The sequence below is a fragment of the Alligator sinensis genome, unplaced genomic scaffold (genome assembly GCF_000455745.1).
Source record: "Alligator sinensis unplaced genomic scaffold, ASM45574v1 scaffold950_1, whole genome shotgun sequence".
NCBI classification, from domain to species: domain Eukaryota; kingdom Metazoa; phylum Chordata; order Crocodylia; family Alligatoridae; genus Alligator; species Alligator sinensis.
The window spans coordinates 252,453-276,007 of NW_005842331.1; the positions used below are offsets into that span (position 1 = coordinate 252,453).

General features: G+C 45.2%; 1 protein-coding gene across 7 annotated transcripts in view; it reads left to right on the top strand.

The window, feature by feature from the left end:
- CRACR2B (calcium release activated channel regulator 2B) overlaps positions 1-23,275 on the top strand; it is a 70,599-nt gene extending 47,324 nt beyond the window's left edge. For 6 of the 7 annotated variants that reach the window (XM_014522244.1, XM_014522245.2, XM_014522246.2 and 3 more), the window contains exons 10-20: positions 1,966-2,153; positions 2,915-2,986; positions 3,898-3,952; positions 11,717-11,796; positions 15,254-15,545; positions 15,714-15,849; positions 16,393-16,474; positions 19,934-20,048; positions 20,514-20,621; positions 21,814-21,890; positions 22,657-23,275. In XM_014522244.1, coding sequence (XP_014377730.1) covers positions 1,966-2,153; positions 2,915-2,986; positions 3,898-3,952; positions 11,717-11,796; positions 15,254-15,545; positions 15,714-15,849; positions 16,393-16,474; positions 19,934-20,048; positions 20,514-20,621; positions 21,814-21,890; positions 22,657-22,741 — 1,290 coding nt within the window. In that variant the 3' untranslated portion in view covers positions 22,742-23,275. The remainder of the gene's footprint in view (positions 1-1,965; positions 2,154-2,914; positions 2,987-3,897; positions 3,953-11,716; positions 11,797-15,253; positions 15,546-15,713; positions 15,850-16,392; positions 16,475-19,933; positions 20,049-20,513; positions 20,622-21,813; positions 21,891-22,656) is intronic. The other variant, XM_025210035.1, reaches the window with a different exon arrangement.
- Positions 23,276-23,555: the final 280 nt, after the last annotated feature.

Below are 23,555 nucleotides of genomic sequence, written 5' to 3' on the forward strand. Positions count from 1 at the left end.
TTACAATCTATGGATCTATGGATATCTGTTTGTTCCCAAGGGGTTTGTAGTAGGTTGTTATTCAGCTTTTATTTTCTCTGGGAAAATAAACTTATCCTCATAGGAAACAATATCAATAACAAAACAAATGAATACAGAAACAACAAACCTGTGGTCATTCCTCAGACCTAGAGAGGGCAACCCCGGTTCTGTGCTGCCTTTTCAGCACCACAGTCTTCTGGGAGCTTTTAACTTCCTCTGGGCCAGGCAATCATCAAGCCCTGGAGCAGGCAGACTATTACTCATGACTCCCCCACAGTTGGGCTCCCACCTGAGCCAAGCACCCAGTTACAGGGTTAAGCTTGGGTCAGTCATGGTGTTGTACGCACTGGGCATACAGTAAATTTAAACAAGCAGGATCCTTATTAGGGGACAAGGCAATATGCCATGTTTGTTGGACATATAAAAACATTAAAACATCACATACGCACTCAGTCACACACACAGACACACCAACAGTTCTGCAGATGTTAAAATATTACCAGTTCTTAGTTGCTCGAATCAACTTAGTGACCAGCTAAGCTGAGCAAGAGGGGGGAGCCAGGCCTTCTGTCAGATGCATACTGACGCTCCTTGATATTGTGCAGAACAGACCCAAGTCCTTGCTGCTAAGTCTCTCCCCTTTAAAAGGGGAACCAAGTCTTTGTCCAAACTCACAGTACTTTTCCATCCTGACATGTGGTCAGGCTCATCCATCACTGTCCTTAGGTGATGCTCTTCAATCTGTTTACAACATTCCTTCGTTATCACTGGTGTGGGCTGTGTCTGGCACAAAGGGGAGTCTTTTAGCCTTGAAGCGTTGCAGGCCCTGCCTTTTAATCTTGGTTCCTTGCCTGGTACAGAATTGCCTCTTTGGCCTTTTCCCAACACAGTTCACCATTTGGTAACTTGGTTTGTTGACACACAACATACAGTACTTTCTCAGTTACTCTACGTTCATTCATCCATACATTCTAAATGTTACAAAAAAAAGGTTTTATTTTGAATAACAAACTTAATTTATAATAACTCTAGGCTACTATAAAATGAAATTTAAGCTAAGTCATAAAAAAGCTAAGTTAAACAATACAACAGTAAAAATTAATATAATTCATATAAAATGAATACCAGGTAGCTTAAAAGAAGATCAGTCCAGGCCTGACAATGGTTTGTGTTTGAACTTCTGATGCATACCACCCTTTCAGTCCAGGTGACTTAAGGGAACAGGGTGCCCAATTCTCTTGTGCCCTTTGCATTGTTATTTTGTGAGCTGACAGCGATAGGGTAAGATTTTGAGTGAAATGCAGGAAATCTTCCAGGCCCTTGCTGTGATCATGTGACAGCTCCTAAGCAAGAAAAACCCCAAACCCGCTAATCTAAATGAAAGTGGTGCTGCTGAACAGTGTTTTCTCCATGTATTCCTCCATGTATCTGTGTGTATCCATCCAATATCTAAAACTTAGTATATACTTTCTTTTCCATAGCACCTGGCATGTTGGGTTTCATTACAATGACCGGGAGTGTTAGTTGCTGATAGTAAAGACCTCTTCTGGATCAAAGATCAGCAGAATTACTGCTGTTCCTCCATCCCTGACTCTTCTCCATACTGTTTTTGCTACTTCTGTTCCACATCAGGGTGTGACTTGGTCATTTGTGTGCTAGGGTGAGATTGTAAATCCAGTGTAGTGATGCAAGGAGTCAATAGGTGAGTACAGGTCACAGGTTTTGAGTTTCCCAGCTTCTTGCCATAAGTCCCCTGGTATATAATGCTAACCTTTTTGTGTGGCCTCTGGACCATCTCCTCAATGGCATTGCATGTGTGTATGTGTGGTGCTCTTCTGGCCTGTTTTACAATTATGGCAGCTCAAGTCTGGTACGTGATTCATTATTTAAAAACTTTTTGTCTTCTCGCTGTCTCTCTCTGTTTCTCTCATTCTGCTTTCACAGCTAGAACACCAGCTGCAGTCACTGAACTCGGAGCAACTGGAGACCCGAGTGCAGAATGAGCGGCTCAGACACCTGAATGAAAGCCTTCTGGAGCAACTGGAGAAAAATAAGTGGGAGCTGGAGGTAGCCAGGGGCCATTTGCAGAGGCTTCAGAAAAAGTCACAGATGGAACAGGAGGAGAAGGACAGGTGTGCCTGGCTGGGGGTTGCAGAGCATTTGGTTCGACTTGTGAGCTGCTTCTGCATGATTTGCCTTACCTGGAACTTGGTAAAAGGAGAAGTATGGTGGTTAAAGAATAGAAGAAAACTTAGCTTTCATTCTCTCATATTGTCACAAGCTTGTTACCTCATTTGGGGGTTGTTGTTTTTTTTGAAAAAAACCAATCTTGGGTTTTCTTACTGGTTATGTACAACCTCTCTAAATATAGGTATTATGAGGCTAAATTAATTAATGTCACTAGATGCTGACTGGAAAGCACTGGAGAAATGTAAAGAACTTTTTCTTTCTGTATGCAGCACAATAGGTCTCCTCTTCCATGTGCTTCAACCAGTTAATTGCATCCTCAGCAGGGTATATGCTATCTATTTGTGTATTGCTGTCTATTGGGACCATTGTCAGGTGTGTCTTCAAGCTTTAGCTAATATTTAGCCTGTCCATAGCAGCTGCTCACCTATAGAGCTCCAAGCACCTTATGAACAGAGGTTTTACCATTGGGGAATTGAAATGCAAGGAGGGAAGGTGAGTCTCCCATGTGGAACAGAGTGAAGCTAGTTTAAAACAAGGTCTTCTGACCCTCAAACTAATGCTGCATCCAGTCAGTAAAGCTATTGTTGCAGCTGCCAGGCTGGTAGCTTTGGCAGAAACGTACAGTACATGTTTGCATGTGAGGAATTTTTTTCCCCTCAGTCTTTTTTTGTTGTTTTAATCTTATTTTCTCTCCTTGACTCAGGGATGTATTTAGAGTCTCTAAGAACATGCAGAAAGAAAAACAAAGCCTCCTGAGACAGCTGGAGCTCCTCAGGTATGGGGAGCCTGGACAAATTCCAGCTTCAGAATAGAGGGGAGGAGAAGCTGGGTGGAGAAAGGACATTCTCCCGAGTGCAGGCAGAAACTGGTAAAAACAACCTGGCAGCTAACAGGGCAGCTTCTTTGCTCTGAGTCTGAGGCATCTATCTGATTTCCAGAGCTGAGTGTTGTTCAGGATAGGGATAAGGAGTTATTCAGCCAGTACCTGAAGATGTTTTGAGCTAGTACATTAGGTCCGAGTGTCCTTTCTGCATGTGCCAACAGTGTTGTGGTCTGATTCTTTCTCTTCAGAAAGCTGTTGTAATACATGATGGTGTGTATGTGTGTGAATGCATGCGTATATATTTTGTGTATGTATATGTGTAATATAAATAGTGTGTGTGTGTGTACACACACAGCTATCTCTCTCGATAGGTATAGATATATAGAGCCCTGTGTGTGTGTGTGTGTGTGTGTGTGTGTGTGTGTGTGTGTGTGTGTGTGTGTAATACATGTATAGCCCTGTGTAGGTGTGTATCTATTCCCCCCCCCAGGCTATATCTATCTACACGCACGTGCGCACACGCGCGATATAGATAAGCCAAAAGGATTACAATGGTCCCTGACAGGGTGCTTCCTTGCTCTGTGTGTGTACACAGACATTCAGCTATATATGAATCCTCTCAAGGACCATTGTGATCCTTTTGGCCTAATTGTCTCTGTATAAGTCAAGGCATATTATTTATCCAGTGATTCCTGGTGGAGGGAATTGATTTTTTCCTTGCTGTTTAAGGGGCCACTATGGTGCTCAGATACTATCCAGACTGAGACCCCAAATCCCATTTGCCAGGCAATAAGGGTATTTTTTTTTGCCTCTTCTTTCATACATTGATCTCTGCTTGTGTCTCTTATCTTCCTTTGGAACAGAGAGATGAACAAGAAGCTTCGAGATGAGAGAGATGCCTTTGAAGCCAAGAAGCTGGTTAGTCTAAAAAAGAAAATCCTAATACCTAACCACCCTCCTTTCGTCTGCTGCGGTTGCTGTTGCCACTCGGGGCTCTGGCAGTTCCACGGGGGACACTGACCAAAACATCTGTGGCCTTTGTGAGGCACCTCACTGTGGACTTCAATGCACCTCTTCACTTTAGGGGAGAGCTATGCTGGTTTAATTAGGCATGTGAAAGGGATTGCCAAAGAGCAATGTGACAGTCCTGAGAGGGGAGCCCCAGAGTAGGGGCTCTCTGTGAAACTGCAGGGAAGTGAACACCTTTTATGTACATGCCAAGCCCAGGGCCTTCAAAGGAAGGAGGCCAGTGTGGAAGGACCCCCCTGCCTGAGGCTGGACTAGGCTAAACTCGGTGATGAGGTGGCAGAATCTCAGAGAGGTCCGCTTTCGGCAGGAGTCTGGTGCCACCTGGGCAACCTTTTTGACTTTACAGCAAGTGGTACTGCCTGGCTCTTCCTTCCACTGTGCCTGCCTCCCATTGCCAGTGCTGAAAGCCTGCCCCCAGCCCCAGTCCTACACAGTGTGCATGCCCAGGGTCCTGGCAGCAAGCCAATAATGAAATGGGGGAGGGTCTAATGCTGTAGATGAAGATGGAAGTAGAAGGGTCTGGGTTTGTAGGGGAACAGCACTATGGGTCACTATGGGCCACATCTTTAATCCCCTTCACCAGCAGCCTGGAGATGCGCTGAGCAGAGCTCTCATCTGCTTCTGTTGTCTGAGGCAGGAGGGTTTTTTTCTATCTTCTCACATGGTCTCCAAGAGGTACACAGGAGCACATGGTTTATGAGGATGTTCTTGTTCCCTTCCCCCTCAGCTCTTGATTCATCCTCTATCAGAGCTTCTCCATTCCCTTTGGTCCATCCCAGCAACAAAGCCAGTCTTCTCCCAGCCCTGCTGTTAGGCTGTTAGTGAAAGCCCTGGAGATGAACTGGCTTTCAGCAGTGTGTAGGCTGAGGGGGGCTGCAGCTGAGGTGAGGCTTGGAGTAGCATTCAGCATGTCAAAGCCAAAATGGCAATGGGGCAGGTTCCAGTAAAACTGAGACTCAACAGCAACCCTTCTTGGCCTACAGTGCAATGGAAGATGGAGTGGAGAGTAGTGGGGTCATCCCCAGGGAGTGGCTTTTCTGCACTTTAGTTCCTATAGTTGCAGCTGCTGCTCTTGGAAGAGGCAAGAGTCAAATGCAAAGAGGAAGGGCTTATTTGAGAACATCTTTCATCCTAGTAACTACTCTGTGTAGGGAGGGAGGCTGGTCTCTGTCACCTGAATGAAGAATTATTAAAGCTGCTAAGTGTGTGTGTGTGTGTGTGGTACCAGTGGTACTGGGCTTCTAGCAGTTTATGTAAGGTCACAGCCAGAATCCATCCCATGTGAATGCACGGCTCCAGGCTTCCAGCTTGGACTCTCTCCGGGATGAAAAACATTTAGCTTAAAACTCAGGAGGAAGAACCCACTCATCTCCCCTGGAATGGCTGGAGTCCCTACTGCACTACGGAGATGGTATGGAATGATCCAGGATGCTCAGTCTGACTCAGTAGCTGTATATTGCACAGATGGCATGTCCTCAGTGTGTTCAATGTTTTATTGCCCCCTGCTGGAAAAATAACTAAATAAACATGCGTACATTAGTGCTGAGTCCAATGCAGGTGAGAAAAAAGGTGCTTTTTCAGTGTTGACTGCTTCAATACCCTGGCTTCCCATATGAACTGCAAAGGTTTCTGGGTTCCACAGGGTGGGCTGGTCATCAAGTACTGTAGCAGGTTGCTGGGACAGTGAATGTTTTTTGACTTCTTACTGACCTGTTTGACTAGAAGAAACCCTTCCTTCCCATCCGCTTCTTTTCTTTCAAACTAAGGTGGCCATATCTGTGCAAGGTGCTTCTTGCCCCAGTGCAGTGAATCTACAGATGGGTTTGTAATAGTGTTTGGGATATCCCTTTCTCTGCATATAGGTTTGGCCTATGCTGACATCACCATCATGGTCTGTCACAAAAATGGGAATGGAAAGGGGGTCTGTTTTTTAATATTAAGTAAAGTAGGAAAAAGCATGGTCATTTGTGGCATGAAGTGTCTATGTCTGTCTTCTGAAGAACTGTCTACATTGCCATCGCAGAAGTGATGATGGAGCGGTATACAGCTCCCCAAGTGAGCTTGTGCTAGCGGTCTGGCTGCCCCAGAATGGCTCAATGCAGGCTAATACATCCTGATGAGATGCTGTGATTGCATTGTAGATATATCCTGTTTGCTCATTGCCTTGCAAGACTTGGTTCCGTGACAACTACGAGGTGCTCTTAGAGTACCAATAGCATTAGTAAACACAATTTGTTTCTTTCTTCCTTTTTAAGATTCTTCCAAAGCAAAAAGAAGAGTAATGCTGTATTCTGTCCTTCTAGATATTTCTGCCCCAGGATTGTCTCTTGTCTCATTTTTTTTGGTTTTTGTTTGTGTTTTGTTTTTTAAACTATTCTTAAGGAGGTAATAGTGATGAAAAGTTACCATCCTATCCGGGTAACATCCGTACACACTAATATGGAACCTGGAAAACACTTTTGCTCTGGACTTGGGGCACTTGAGGTTCAGAACATACCTGGAAATGGAATATTCCTGAAAAAAAAATCTAAGCCCCAGGCCAATAGTGGCAATGAAAACTCCTACCTCATGCAAACTTACAGGTCAGGAAAATGCTATAAGTGTGGGGGAGACCCTAAACTGCTGTAAATCAATGTAGTTCCATTGACGTTAGCAGGGCTGTGCTGATTTGCATCGTCTTGGGTTTCTAGCTTCAGATGAAGAATGCTGCTCTGCAGAGGTTGTAATTAAAACCCCATTTTTGCACAGGTTTTAAATTATCCTAGCTAGGAGTTAAAATATCGTGCTTCATAGAAAAGCAAGTTCAGGGGAAACCAGCTTCCAAGATATTAAAATAATAGCCAGGTGTTCCAAACAAGAAGCAGCTCAAACATTTAGCTGTAGGGGGTGGGTGGGTGTGTGAGAGAGAGATGGCCTAGGTTATCTTTAAAATGTATAAGCCAGATGCTGTACTGCAGCTGAGGTACATAGAGAACAGGTAAGAGGACATCATAAGGCTTGCCCTGCATTCCTCTTTACCTGCCATAGATCTCCCCAGGCCTGATCCCCTTGTACTACCCTTTTTGCCCCCTACAGTGGTAGTGGGGAGGAGAGTTACCATGTGACAATCCCAACATTGATATGGCCTTCCACCCCCACCCATCCAGCCTCCCCAAATGACATGCCTTGCTGTGGTGACAGTCCCATGGTAGGTGAAGCCTGCCCTAAGATGGTATGGTGCAGAGAGAGATTCTGTATCTAGGGAAATCGTGGGTAAACTAGATTATAATGGAAAACACAAGACTTACACTTGGACCATGAGTGCTTGTCCTGACCAAGGACTTATTTTCCCGCAGTGAGCCCTTAGCTAGGGGTCACTTGGGACTTCCTGGTCTGCCTATTCAGTTTGCCATGGAACTTGTTTAAACAGCTTGCTGCTTTAAAAACCAATTTCCATTTTCTACCAGGGGTCATTGGCTGTCAGCTAATCTAAATTTTCATTTCACTATGAAGTAAAACATGGCTCCTGGGGCCAGAGGGATACAGATCTAGTGTAGTGCTCTACAGGGAAACCTACAGACTCTATGAAGATTGATGTTATATTTGTCTGCAGCACCAGTGGGATGTTTTCCACCTGCTCTTTCTGTGGCTTTTGTATGAGTGCAGAAGATACCTGCAGGGAGAGCAAACAGATGCATTTTATTTTTTTAAATTTACAAAACAGAAAAATGGTGCAAGTCTGCATCTCTGTAAACAGGTTAATATTGTTTCTGATAGGACAGCATAGCATATAGGATGTCTGTAGCAAGCATGTTAGTGTGGCTAGAGCAAGAGTCATTGGCTACCTGCACTTCTTAGTGATGGGTTTTATCCCTTGCTCTTTAATAAGAGTTTTTAATATTGCTATAGACATGTTTCCAGTGGATCTTTATGGTCATCTAGTATCTAGGCCAGTGGTCAGCAACATTTTCTGGCAGTGGGATGGAATGGCCCAGCTTGGGTCCAAGGCAAGCCAGCACTAGACCCTGGCCATTGCCATTGCTTCTCCTTGCCACCTGGCTGAGGTACAGCACAGGGAAATCTCCCCACCAGCAAGGTCACCTGCTGCTGAATGCCGCTGAAACCCCAGCTTTGTGGCCTGGATCCAATGACTACAGGTTGGATTCCACCCACAGGCCACTCAACCTTGATCTAGATCATGTGTAGAGGTTTGAGCATCATTACCCACAAGTAATTTGATATTTTGGTTCAAGCAGCTCAGACTCATGGTATTTAGATCTGGAGGTGACAGGTTTGCGTATTCTGTTTGTGTAGCATGGGTTATCAAAGGTGCCAAATGTACGTGATTCTTCTGTTTGTCACCAGTAGCGAGACCCAGACTGCACAGAGTGTGCCAGCCTTGGAATGTGAACCAGAGGGCACGCTTCTTTCTTCCATAGCAAACTCCATGAATGCTTTGCCTCCATGTGTCTCCATGAATACTGTGTCTCCAGCTCTGTGTTGTACAGTTGTGATGTCATGCTTGTGGTGTTGCCATCTGTGTGACAACCCAAAGCTATGCAAACTTGACAAGCCAATAAAAGCATGGCAAAAACTAATAGTGGGGAAAAAACCAGGCAATTGTGTGTCATTCTTTTTCCTAAGTAGTATGCCCTGAGTAGGTCATGTTTACTCTCTAGGTAGGGCCCTGTGCTGATAGATTGCTCATGAGTCAATTTGCTCCGAAGGGTGACTACTGGACTTGGTGCATCATATGAATGCCAGGCAAGCTGTGAGTAGGTACATGCTTCCAAGGGTCTAAAGAATGCACTTGAATGTAACAGGTCTCCTTAGTTTAAACCCTGAATGTTTTCACCCTGATCACTGAGTCTTCTGCTTCATCCTTGAAGGTAGGATGGAAGCAGGGTCTAATCTGAGCCTCCTGAGATGAGATTTCCCCAGGTGTGCTCTGGTGGCCTCTGGCTGGAAGGTGTGTGCTTGGTGGCTGCCTGAAAATGAGGCATTCACCTTTCTGTAAACCAGCCTTAAACAGGACAGCTTTTTGTAATCAGATATATAACCAGCATGACTCCATGCTGCTTGGCCCTTTGGCATAGACCTGAATTCTATTTAACAAGCTTCCCTTTTAAGAAGCTCTGAAAATGAAGAGTCAAATCTTCATCCTCTTGGAAATCACTTCTCAGCAACTAACTCTGCTGGTTTGCATCCATGGCAAGGATCTGGCAAGATGTTTGTTTTATGCAGGGTTTGAATGACACTTTGACTCTTGGGAGCGGGGTTTGCAGTAGTGGCAGCCAGAAGGAGCTGTCACCATCTGGGCTGCTTAGAAAGGCATGGGGTGTGCTTGGGGCTGACAGGCCTGGTGGGGGGGGGGGGCTGAGCCCCCCCCAAGCTCTGCCATAATTTGAACCCTGGTTTTATGCAATAAAATTTTGGATTCCCTGTTTGGTTTAGCTCACTAGGAAGGAAACACACAGATTTCAGTTTGTTATTTTGAAAAGATTTGTAATTAGAATGCTTGTTGTCTGCAGGCTGCTATCTGCATCTAGCTGTATATATATATATATATATATATATATATATATTTTTTTTTTTTTTTTAATTACCTTGGAATGAGATTTTTAGGAGTCTTTCTTTTTGAAGATGGGAGTTTATCCTCAACAGTAAATATCCCAACCTGGATTCTGCATTTGAAGCGTGGCTCATGGGAGGGCCTGCCATGAGCCGCCTACAGGGGTTTTCTGGGACTAAAAAACCCCCTAAATTCAAACTGGTTATAGCTTTCTTAACTCCTTTCCCCTCCTTCCCCCTTCCTCACCCTCCACTAAAATATCTCATGCCTAGCAGCCTCCAAAAGAGTGTTAGTATGTGTGAACAGCAGAGTCCTCTCCTCCTAGCCTTCCTGTCCCATGCACTCCCCTCTTACATTGTCTCTCGGTGGGTAGAAACTCCCTGTGGCCAGATGCAGAGGGGAAAGAAGGGTAATACGATGGTTCAAGCACGCACTTGGAATCTGGAAGATCTGCATTCAACTCCTTTCTCTGCCACTGGTTTCCTGTGTAACCTTGGGTGGGTCATGTAGTCTCTGCCTTGCCTGGGGGGAAGGGGGGCAGGGGGACCCTTGTTTTCTACTGTATGGAAGTGTTGTGAGGATAGAGGATTGTGAATATTTGTTTGTTCTGCTTAATGGCTTTTTCATGTTCTCTCTGGAAATGTGGGAAGTGCTGACCGCAGTGGGAGGGCCAGTTAGACAAGGATGTGTATGAGAACTGACAGTAGAAAGCAGTAATGGTGCCCAAGTGAAATAATCTCTTCAGAGCCTTTCCCCCCTCTCTCCCATCCCTGCCTTTGTTTGAGCAGAAGTTTTCTTGTCCGTTCTTCCTCTAGACTGTGTGTACATTGCTTTGATCTGAGACAGCAGACATGTTTCTGGCACGGATGCCCCGTGACAAGAAGGCCCAGAACAGGATGCTAATTCCTCCCGCTGCTCCACAGCAGGGTGGGAATGGATAGGGAGAGGGACAGCCTCTGTGGTTCAGAACTGAATATGAGCAACAGCCACCAGATATATCTGTACTAGGAGTCACCAGCTCATGTGGAGGGAGCAGCACCACTCTCTTTCATAGGAAAAAGTGTGGTTTGCTATAAGCTTTTCAGTGATGACAATACTTTTAGTCTTCCAAAGCATGGAAATCTCAGCAGGGCCTCAATACATCTTGGCACCTCTGTTTGTGACAGCCGTACAGAGAGAGTCAATGACCCAAACTATTATCTTAACTCAGGATGTGCTTGTCAGCCTACCTGGTGTGCCTGTCCAAATCAGTGGTGGCTGCTGACAGAAAGAGAACTGCTTTAGTGACGGAGGGAAAAGATTTGGAGTAATCGACTGAAAACAGTATTTGTATTCATGTTTGTGAGTTGCACGCGTAAACCTTAATTCCATGTCTGTTTAGTTAACACAGTGATTCTCAACCAGGATGCCGCAGCACCCTAGGGTTCTTGATGTCCTTTCAAGGGTGCCATGGTGTGTCACCCAATATTGCGCTGTTGGTTGTGCAAATATGATTCACAAGAGAAACCCAGAGATTTCAAGTAGGCATCCATAGTGTTAAAAACATTGTGACCTGCTGTGGTCTTTCTGAGCATTTTGCAACAGGAGAATCACTCTATTATTTTTCTGTAGTCAAAAAATAAGTGAAAGCTCAGAGCAAGCATTTTTGCCTGGAGTGTAAAAAAGGTTGAGAACCACTCATTAACTGAACAATTTCATTTTACAAACGGGTTTGGGTCCCAGTTAACTGGGATAACTGCCTCTAGTGTCTTGTGAATGCAGTGGCACTATTCTTGCTAGGACCTAGGCACATTTCAGTATCTCCTAGAATTGGGGCTTAGGGACCTAATTTCCTCATTTTTAAATGAAAGACCCCCACTCCCCATGAAGGTCTCTATTATGACTTTATTTGCAAATTATTTTTAACCCCTTGTTGGGCATTTATCCAAACATATTCTAGTGTGCCCTTCTCCAAGGGGTTATAACTGCATCTCGCTGACATGTCCTAGTAATGTCAGAGCTGCCACTGCTGAGGTGGGGGTCTGACCTGTTGCTGTCTAGCACTGGGCTATTTGGCTAATCAATCCTAATGACTCTTTTCATCCCCTTTCTTTAACTTCCAGGCACCTCAGAGCAAAAAGCTCCTGTTGAAGAAAGGGTCAGTGGTAGGAAAATACCTCCCGGAGGACAAGCCAGTCAAACGGTTAGCCTGCAATCTGTGTTGTTTGTCACGTGTGATGTATTATGTGGACTCCTTTCAGTCACTTGTGTCCTGTGTACACTCCCCTTCAGTGTGGGCTAAGGCTGGGCTTTGGGTTTGGTTAATTGTTAGAGCTTGGTGGGTTGTGGCTGGACTAATGGGAGTTCTCACCTACATGTCGGTGTGGGGGTAGTGAAATCTTGGGCAGTCAGGGGAGGGTGCTGAGTCCCATCTTAGCACAGCACTGCTTCCTCTCTGGACAGCCTGGGGACCCCGAGCAGAATGAAGGGGGAAAATATCAAAGTGGCAAGAAGAAGCTGGTGGAGCAAGTGTTTTAGAAACTGGGTGAGGGGAGAATGATGAGGGTGTCCTCTAGGATGGAGCCCATAACTCCTCTCAAAGTAGCTCAATTGGCTGTCTGTTCTTCATGGTCTGTGCTGCATTGCCCTCAAATGGATTTGGGGTTTTCTTCTGCATCCCACTTTCCTTTCATCACAAGGGTGATCTCTCCTTCATCCCCCTCTCTCCTTCATCCCCCTCTGACCACAAATGTGCTGTGCTGTAGCACTTTGTTCCTTGGAGAATAGGAAGAGGAGGAATTTGTCCAAAAGACTTGCATTCCCACCGTAGCAGGAAAGTAACCGGGTGGAAGCACTAGTTTAAAGAAAACTGCTACCCTGGATTTTCATTCCTGTTCCTTTATATTCATTCCCATTTCTAACCCTGCTGGAGCATACTGCCAAGGATGCAAAGGACACTTAGCTGGTATGTAAGTGCTGCTGCACTGGTGCATACTTTTAGTGTGGACGGGACATCTGTAACAGTGGAGGCCACTCCAGTTTCAAGAAGGACAAGGTTCCAGTGGTACACATCAGGGAGCTCCCTGTCTGCACGTGTGGTTTCTAGCACTGCTCCTGGGCTCACGGCTGATGAAATCTGGGTACATTCCCAACCTAGGTAAGGTTGTGAAGCTGTCCTCCCATGGCAAGCTGGCCCTTCAAAGCTAAGATTCACTGAAGTTTAGGGCTGGATGCTACAGAAGTTGTAAGATCTAGTCACAAGTGACTGACTTTAATAAATAACCTGGAATTGTGTGGGCCAAATTCTGCACCTCTAGCTTAAATGAGCTTGTCCTTTAATTGCTGATCTAGGTGATCTTCAGTCACAAGCCTGTTGACTGCACAGTTCTTGCCACAACCTTTTTCAGCCACATATTTAAGCCCTTGTGGAAGTCTTGCTCCTGGCATCTGGACAAATAAACTGATGGAAACATTCAACCAGCTGGGGAGCCATCCTGCTGAGATTCTGCTTAGTCATATCAGAGACGGGACTGTTTTATGTGGCCCTGTCTTTTTAACAGTCCCACCGCTGGATAGCTTGTGAACAGCAAATGCCCTTGCTCCATGGGACCAAATGAGCTTGCTGTTTAAACTTGCATCCTGATCTTCTCAGCAGCTGTTCTTTTGGAGATTCAGCATGCTGCCAGCAGCATGCAGCAATCATTTGGAGGGCTGAGCTAGGGGAGATGTTCGGAGGGTCAGTGTGGTGGGGGGAAGAAGAGAGGTGCCCACTTCTCCTTTTTGCCTCCATTGGTCTCTAGAGGTTGTGACATGTTCCCTAAGAAATGGCAGCAGAACTTGCAGTTCTGGCCCCTCATTCAGGTGCTTTTGTCTTCAGGGGCTTTTCTGAAATCCCTTCTCCAAAGAGGCTTTTGCCTCCCAGCTGCTTATTCCATTTTCTCATGCTGGCATGTCATCAGGCTATGGAGATAGGGTCATGCCCATTACCCTTCTCCCATCTCTAAAGCCCAGGAAATTTGGGAGTATGCTTTCCATGGTCAAATAATTTAATTTGGTTTAATTTCTTTTTTTCTGGTCCGAGTACTGTGTAAGTACTGTACAGAAAAAGGCGCCAGGGAGTCTAATGGCCTTTCAAAGGAAATGCATGCATGAGGGCAGCTGATTTAATTTTCACAGTTCAAGGGGTATTGGGCACATGCATTTTCATAAGACAGACTTTGTGTTCCTGAGTCCATCTCTTGAAGCCTTGTGTGAAAGGCACTCTTTATGCTGAGTATAGGCATAATACAATGTTTCCCTGAGAGTAGACTGCACTAAGGACAGTACATGCTTTTTTACCCCCCCACTTTGGCCATGGCATTGTATCTGGTGAAGCCAACAGGAATGTTTGAGTTCAGTAGACATTAGATCATGCCTGTCAAGCAGGGCTACATCACCTCTCTATTCTCCTAGTTCGTTAACTATGGAAAGCTGGACCAGATGGAAATCATATCACGAGTTACGTCATAGGTCAGCTCCCCACCCAGACACTCCATGTGCTCAGGATTCCTATGGGCTGAGTGATTTTTTTTTTTTTTTTTTTAAATTTTTTTTTCCTTTTTTTTCTAAAGCCTGTCTCTCTCATTGCCACTATTAACATACGCACAGTCTGATGTATGTAAGTTTAGCCTAGGTTCTATTCCACAGGTCTACAACCCTTCTCCTGGGGCAGAACTGCTCTCTACCGGATGCTACAGTGGAGTGTGTGATGTCTCTTCCCAGGGCCTGAAGCTTCCCTGGAGTAAAAGTCTGTCAAGCCTTTGATTTATTTCTTCCTCTGAGGCACTTAAACAGAGACTCATTGCAGAGCTAGCACAGTGGTAATTTGTGTAGGAGCTGGGGAGAAGGAATAGGGCCACTCTGCACATTTGTTCTCCATGCCTGTGGGGAGCAGGGCTCTGGAGCTTCTTCTCTAAGCACATGGGCATCTGCCATTTGAGCTAGAAAAGAGTAAGTCAGCCCTAATGGTTAATGTGATTGTATCTTTGAGCGTATCTATTTGCATACAGATGGAGGCAGTTGTACACATGCGTGCACCCCACTCACATGCATGGGGACGGATGGAAGGGAAGAAATGGGAAAAGGGAAATATTTTAATAAAAGAATAAAATTGCAGAAAATCAAATAAAAACACCACTTCTCAGAAACCTTCCAAACAAGAGCGATTGTGGATTAAATGCAAATTCTCCTTTCCCTGTCTTTTTTTTTTTTTTTTTTTTTTGAGCTGCTTCAATTGCAATGCAGAAATTTGTCCTGAAATATTGTTTCAAATAGATTCTTATTCAGCTTCTTAGTACCAGATCTGTTCCCTACTTGGGGCCAAGATGCTAGTGCCACTATCCGAGTTGCTGAGATTCCTGAAACCTCCTGTGATGTTTGCAAGATCGTGACTTTCACCCACAGATTCACTCATGGGCCTTCTGTTTTGTAGGAACATGGCCAGGGCATGCTGTTTCCACTCCTCACCTTTCTCCTTTTGGGGCAGTGTTCTGTCTTGTTTAGTCTACATGTGTGTGAATGTGAATCCCCATCAGTGTCCCATGAGTGCTAACTTGATCACGTTGATTTCTTGGGGAACTCTTTCCTCACCCTGCACATGGTACATATGGGGCTTGACACAGGCTGCTTGTTTCTGGGGATGTTTCTTCTGCCTTCCCTGAGGAAATGACCATGGAAGAGCCTAACAGGAAGAACTGTAAATACTTCCTGGGCACCAGATTGAAGAAGGTGAAAGGAGGTACCGCAAGCTACGTGGAGAGCAGCATCTCTGGCAGAGAGAGAGAGAGGCAGCAAATGGCAGGGGACATGGGGAAGCCAAGGATGGTTCTGAAAAGCAGCTGTAGAAAAACGACAGATGAATTAGACAGTACTCCACTACCTCCCAGAGGGCAACCCGCTGGCACGGAAACCATGGTAAGCCTTGTACATTAGGATTCTTCCTTGCTATCCTCCCTCCTGCCCCTTTTCCACTATTTCTATTGAGGATGGAGGTTCTGTGACTCTCACAAACCATCTCCAACTTCACTAGTTTGTCTTCTCCTTTCTTGTGCCTTGCTCCTGTCCTGTTCCTTCAACCTCAAGGCACAGGATCCAGCTGGCTTCTCCCCAGATCGTATCTTCAAGGTGGTGTTCGTGGGGAACTCGGGCGTTGGCAAGAGCTCCTTTATCCATCGTTTTTGCTATGACAGGTCCTTGGCAGAGATCAGTGCAACCATTGGTAAGTGAGAGGGCTTCTGCCCTGGCAAAATGTGGTGCAGGCCTGGGAAAGGAGGGATGTAACAAAAGGAAAAGGAGGCGGCATGAAGTGTTCCCAGTGTTTGTGTCTCGTATTTGTACAGGGCAGTCGCACAGACTCCTTCCATGCCAGTACTATCAGTGCTGCTAATCTGGTCGCCTCCCCTGTATGCTCTGTGCAGCCCTGACTGCATTGTCTAGTAATGGCTAAGATTTTCCAAAAGGAGATTGTAGTTTTTGGGTGTTCTTTCTGAGTCCTTGAAAGAGCTGTGGTCTTCAGAGAGTGGTTTAGTGATCCTTGAATTACCCTGGGTGGGGGTAGAGGGGAGGGTCTCTCATTTCCTATCAGTCCTGAAAATTCAGGATAGAAAATAGCTGGAGGTGGGGAGGACTGGTGCCTTTACTGCTGCCATGTTTCTTTAGATATCAGGAGCACCCCAAATGTCCTGAGCATATTTTTCACATGCAGAAAGATACTTGCTCCCTGCCCTGGAGCACAGACAATATGTTCTTTGCCCCCCAACAGGTATCGACTACCAAGTGAAGAGTTTAATGGTAGATAATGCACGAGTTGCCTTGCAGCTGTGGGACACAGCAGGGCAGGAGAGGTAAATTAAACATTTTTTGTTCCAGATTTGGATTTCATGCTGCCAAGTTCACAGCATGTAACAGCCAATGTAGAGAGTGGCTATTGATCTTTATAGGGCAGTGGTGGATGGAGGAGACACCAGACCTGGATTACATCCCTTGGAGCACAACATTCATTTTAACCTTTAGAGAGAGAGACAATAGCTAGCACAGAAACCATTTCACTGTCTGTTTCAGGATGGGGTAGCAGGATAGGACAGGGGTATTATTGGGTTAATAAGTGATATGTTGGTGTAGGTGTTTGCTATCCCCATGCAAGGTTAAAAAGGTATTTCTTTCCATGCAAAAGGTGTCTAGGACAACAGTGACCTCTGATGAATAGGATTACTATAGAGGCAAAGAGGGAATTACTGCCCCCCCACCCCCATGAAGTCTCAATCAGCTTCTGTTTTTCTTTTCTTTCTTTTTTACTCCCACCTTCCTCTGAAATATTGGGCATTGACCAAAGCTAGAGGCAGGAGTATTGACTAGGATGCACTAGTGGTTCCTGCTAGTACTTGAAAATCTCTTAAGGTTTCTGGCTCAAAGGTTTTTATCTTCCATTCAGAGTTGAACTGATCACCATATGTGGTCAGATTGGCACAGGCAGGCATGTGGGAAGGTGGGGTTTGCCTTCCTCTGCAAAGTAGAGCTTGGTTCCTTTCCTAGGATCATCTGAGCTTATTAAACCCAAACATCATTCCATTGCTGTGGTGGGGCATTGGCAGTGCCCTGTCTCCTCCATGGCACATCTCAGGGTGTTCTTTGTTTTGCTTCCATACAGTGTTTTGTGGCTGTGTGGTGTCTGTTTGTAAGGCATTGGGGTGGACCATTTTTAGGACTTTTTGGATAAATGGCTTCTGGCAAAGGCAGGGACCCCACTGGACTCCATGGCCTGAAACATACATTTCAGTTCTGTGTTCATGCCTCTGTCATGAACCTATGATGCAGATCCATAGGATCTATCACAGAAAAGATGTCTCCAAGTACCAAAGCAGGTTCTGAATTTCCATATACCTGGGGCACCTGTTCATATCTTTAAGGTTAGGGCCAGTCTTCGGAGACCTTTGAGGATCACAGCAACCTTGCATCCCAAAGTAATGGGATGTGGTCCTCAGTTCTCCTAAATCAGTCCATTTCTTTGTGTTGGGGGGGACAGGCAAGTAACATCTGATGCCAGGAGTGTTGAGAAATAGTTGTATATAACAGTACCTCTGGGTGTGATTGAAGCAAGGGCCTCTAGTTCCACTGCTAAACATGCCACAGGGTTGGTCTTGTTATGAGTCCAGTAACAAAAGCAAAAAAACCCATCCTGTGTCCTAGCCATCTGAGAAGGAAAAAATCCACATAATATTAATGTGACTTACATTTATTACAATAGTACATGCCACTCACATTCATGTATCACATTTTGAATCCTGAGCTTAAAATGAGCTCAGACAGGCCATACAGTTGTGGCATATAATGTTAAAACAAGATGCATTTTTGCTTTTAATGTACCACAGCATCAAACCTCCCTCGGGATGGAATTGTGTTCACAGGGCTTATGTGACCTTGTGCTGACCAATAGCATGTGGGTCTTCCGGTTGTTTTAGGGCAAAGGTGCAACCCCACTCTCAGGCAAATTAGATTTTGCAATCCAGAAGACAAAGGTCCTCAGTAGAGCTCAAAAATTGCTATAAATGGGGAACTCTTCAAATCAGATGCATGTTGAGAAATGACATTTCCATTCAGGCAATTTTTTGCGTATGTCTCCATGTCAAGATGGAGTTGTTGGAAAGGAGTTGTTTGTAAGCTCAGCTACCTGTGGCTGAGTAACACAGGACCTGAAATAACCCCTTCTTGGAAAAGCACGTAAGAAGGTTACTAAGCCCCATGGATCATTAACATGTGTTTTATAAGTGTACAAGTGTAGCTTCTTAACCGCTTTAAAAAAGGAGTAGCTGCCTCTCAGGACTGAGCATCAACTATTACACTTAACTGCTACATTGCCAGGATCCTGTAATGATTGTAATTTAGCTAAATCTTGGAACTTTAACCTCGTTTAATTCAGGGTTGAGGTCGTAGTGATTTCTGTTTTGGATACACTTGAATCACCACAGAAACATGCATATATCACACTTACCTGGTAATAGTTTATATCAGTATCATTTAATATTGATACAGCTGTTATATCTGCCCATGCCTTCAGAAAGCACTTGGCTTGTCTGTTTTCCTGATTTGGGTCATAAAACCATCTTTTTTTTTTTAGCTTTGCATTTACATGGTTACACTTAATCAGAGCTATATAGCCAAATATATGGCATAAATGAGGATCCTAGATTACAACTGCTGATTCAAATGCCCAGTACATGTAGCAAGTATTTCATTGTATAATGGGCTTAGTAATTTCAGAGCTTACCTTGAACTCCACAGAAACTCAAACAGGGGAGTTTTCAGAATACCAGCCTTTAAGGAAACAGCATCCCCTGGAGGCTATGGTAAGGGCCAGTTTTGGAAGTAACACGGTTATCTAGTCAAGAGGTCATTGTTTTCTGGCCTTCCTGGGTGGTTTGTCAGCTAATTTTCAAAAGTGTCCCTGTTGAAAGCACTGACTTACAGTTCTGTAGGGAGGCCATTTAGCCCAGTAAGCAATGGGTCTGTCTGAGTACACAGCTAGAAATGTGTGTCCACTCACTTCCCCAAGTGCTGGGAGCTTCTACCAGAGCTCAGTTCTCTCTGCTGTATCATCCACAAAGTGGCTGTCTCCTATGAGCAGAGAGAGGTCGTTAGTTAGCCATGTTAGTATTAAGTCATGCAGAAGGCAAGGTAGAGCTGTACTTTATAGGCTGATTATATTAGAGATGCAGAAGCTTTCATGACCTTAAAGTCACTTAATCAGTTGTGAGCTCAGGCTCATGAAAGCTTATGCATTTCTGATTTAGCTAGTCTATAAGGTATAATGCTACCCCGTCTTCTGCTTTATATGAGACATTTAAATTAGGTTGAAACTCTCTCCTGGGATTTTGGAGGCTGAACTGATGTCGTGTGGTATTCCATAGTGTGGAAAGATTGTATGTTGGTGCATCTAAACCAGGAGCTGAAGTCACTGTGTGAAGTTTTAAGTTAGGGGTCCACCAAAGCCTTGGGATGTAATCACTCAATGGATGCTTCCTTGTCCCAAACACCTACTGGGTCTTCATACCTTTTCTTTCATCTCACCCAAATGAAGACTTGTATCCTGTTTTCCTTCCACTAGCCCAGACACACTTTCCCTTTCTGGCTGCCTCAGGCCACTCCACAAAGAGAGAATTTAGCCTTCCCCATGCCTGCCTGTGAACAACAGACTGGAGCACTGAGCCTCCTGAAACTGCTGCAAGGCCTATTTAAGAATGGGGTATTTTTTGTTTCCTGGTTAATAACAGTGCAGGTTCTGTAAGTCTCCTTTTGTTTGCCTTTAGATTTCGGAGCATTACAAAGCAGTATTTCCGAAAGGCGGATGGCATCTTGGTGATGTATGATGTCACTGCTGAGTGCAGCTTCACAGCAGTGCGGAACTGGATGAGTAATATTCAGGTAAGAGCAAAACCCATTCCAGAGACCTCAAAATGAATAGCTTCACATCAAGAAAATACAGGCGCTAAAGGAAAATGCGGCAAGACTTTTTAATTCCCACAGGTCCAGTAGGGCCAACTTTTTTCCTTCTTGTTCTTAAGTCAAGAAAATGGGTGCAAAACAACCTATTCCTTGCCACTAAAAAAAAATTAGCATTAAATCTGGTTGAATCAAATGCTCGGACTCGGGAACCACTTGGAATCCTAGAAGTTAAATTTCTTTCCACGGTGTCCCAGTTGGAGCTTCCAGACTCATTCCTCTAAATAAACTGAGTTTGGTGGAATTTTGGTAATAATTTCAGGGGCTGCTCCCATTTCCACTGATATCCATAGCAAAGCTCTTCTCTGTGTCTGCCCAAATGGGATCAGCTCCATGAGGCTCGTTTCCTTTTGATGGTTCTCAAAGGAGCCTTGTTCTGTTCTGCAGGAAGGGATTGAGGATGGAGCTGTGATCTTTCTGCTAGGAAACAAAGTGGATGCAGTAGAACAAGAGACCCACGATGTGCCTAAGCTGGAGGGCGAGAGGCTGGCAAAGGTGGTGTGGCTCTGAATGCTGTCCTCTGCTCTAAGGGCTCTGTAAAGCTTGCTCCATTCTGGCTTTCATGCTCATTGTCCTATTTAGGAAACGGGAGGGAGGTGTTTCTGTATTCACCATGGTTGCAGGGTGTGATTTTTGCCCCCATGGAGATCCATGACTGAATTACCACTGATTTCACTGGTGCCAAATTGCCCATAAGTGTTGGATGTCAGTTTACAAGGGACCACTAGCCTTTTCCTCTTTGGACTGTGTGCAGTTCTCAGTTTTTTCAGAAAGATGATGGAGATTTAACTAGTTACATGACCCCATCTGCAAGCTCAGACACTGAAGCTCTGGACACATCCAGCTTATGAATATGGGTGGTTTTTTGTTTGTTTTTTCCCCCTTGGTTTCAATGCCCTGTAGTACCTATGTCCCCTTAGCTTAGAACTGGGGTGGGCAAAATGTGGCCCGCGGGCCAGATGTGACCTGCCAGGCCATTCTAGCTGGCCTGTGGGGCCCCTAAAAAATTTTGAAAAGTAATATTTATCTGCCCCCAGCCACCTGTCATGTGACCCTCAATGGCTTGCCAAAACTCAGTAAGCGGCCCTCCACCCGAAATAATTGCCCACCTCTGGCTTAGAAGCTTCTTCACTGGGCCTTGATGCATGGAGCTGTTTAGTGGAAGTGTCTAGTGGAGTATGAGGTGCTCTTAAATGAACCAGTCCATGACCTGGAATGTTGCATGCTCCATAGCCCAGCTGGTGATGAAGGCACTTTGAGAGAGAAGATGCCCAAAGCACATATTAGTGTTTCACAAATATGTTAAACTCCCTCCTTCTTCCCAACTACTAAAGACTCAATGCTCCCTCTAGGCCCTTTGTGAGGAGCAGGCCCTCAGTTCCTCAAAGAGAAAGCCCCATTCATGGATATTAGCAGGGGGATACATCCTCTTGCTCATTCTACTTGTGGGATGAGACACTGGCATATCCTCCATATAGGCAGTCTGCATGAATCCTATAATTCATTAGCATCCCACAAGACCTTTGGTGGGGAGGGGGTTCCACTATGTATACAAAATGGAGGATGGTCTTTTACAAGCACTGGAGAGGGGTGAGGATCCTTCCTTGGGGCACTGGTTGCTGGGCAGAGGTGGGGATAGTGGGGAGAGACCATGTGCAAAGTTATCTCCTGGCTCTGTTTCCGGCAGGAATACAAGGCTGTCTTCTATGAGTGCAGCGCCATGACTGGCTACAACATTGCAGAGCCCATGCTGCATATGGCAAGGTCAGTGAAAAGGTGTGGAATTAGCCTTGTATCTCTTCCAGCTGTGGCCAAGTTGCAAAAAAAATCTCTCTTGAGGCAGGCCATGGTAAGAAGGGGCATTAACCTAAGACTGACCTTCTGCCACAATTGTCTATACTATAGGCATGCTGCACCCATAACTTTATTAATATTTTCTCAGTCCCCACCCCCTTTTCCCTTTCCCTTCTTTATACTTTCTTTTTTTAAGAGACAAATGGATGAAAATAGAAAAAATACAATTTTAATTTACTTGAAAAAAATTCTAGTTTTCTTTATTTTGTGCCCCATAAGCACAGCTAGTAAATTACTGACTGAGAAATCCTGCTGTGTATCCAATGCAATGATACCACCTAGGTTTTGCATAGCAGTTTTCAACAGGAAGATCTCAAAGTGCATTCCAAAAGATGCACCATCACCATTTTGCAGAAAGGGAAACAGGTGAGGTGATTTGGCCAAGGCCACAGAGCTGGTCAGTGGCAGAGTAAGGACAGATCTGCTTCTTAGTCCAGTGCCCGTTCCACGAGACAACACTGTCGCTTCTAGTATATCTGAACTCTTCCCCGTTTTCCAGGTTATTCTGGGAATTTCTCACAACTGGTCTGCTTTTATTCATCTCAAATCCAAAGCAAGGCCAACTCTCATTGTTTCCCTCCGCTCTCCAGCTGATGGGGCACAAAGGTCATCACTGCCTGGGCAGGAAGGTGGTGGCAACAGCATTGGGTTCCTGAGCTGTGTGACCTCTTTTCAGATTGCTGACGGCACAAGAGGACAAGCAGCGAGAGAGTGCCCTGCACCTGAATGTTTACAGCAAGAGGAAAGGCTGCTGCATGTGACCGCATAAAGACCATTCTCTGGCAACAGTTCTCATGGGGGCATTCGTGACAGCAACATGCGGATGGGAGGAAGTTCCAGGTTCTTTCCAGCAGAGAGCACCAAGGCATTAAAACAGAACAACAGAGTGTGTGTGCAATAGAGGAACATTACCATCCACGTGCTCTCCTCCAGCCCTGTCACTCCTCCCCCCTGCCCACCAAGGGTGCATGGCCAGCAGTGGCTTAGGATTACAGCACTGGCAGCATAGAAGCTGGTTCTCTATGCTCTGGCAGCTCTCCTGTAAGACTGAGAGTCAGGCTTCCTGAGCATAGACAGAACCATGTGGCTGGGTACCTGGGGCAGCTGCCACATACAGGGACAGCACCTGGGGTGGCTGGCCTCATTGCCCCACTCTAGTTGTGCCACTGTCCCTACGTGTCCCAGCTACCAGGGGTGAGGAGGAAATACACGTAGACAAGTGAAGGGCACTGGTAAATATTCTGTTTTAAATAAACTAAAGGCAAGTCTAACTGTGTAATAATAAATAAAGGATTTGTTTTAAAATTTGAGAGGAAAATGTTGCCGTCATTGATCTGTCCTAAAGCGATGTTTGCTTAGCCTTTGGGGTAATGACCGGAGTTACTCCTTGCTGAAAGGGGGAAGCGTCCCTTGATTCCTCAAAGTTTCCTACTATTGCCAGCCTGTGTACCCACTTGTTGACTCCATGAAATAGATGCTTTTGTCCTGAGCTTGAGCGCCCAGGTTCAAACCCTCATATTGGCCTGGTTATTTCTGACTTTACACTTGGATTTTGTCTGCTGAAAAACTGATATA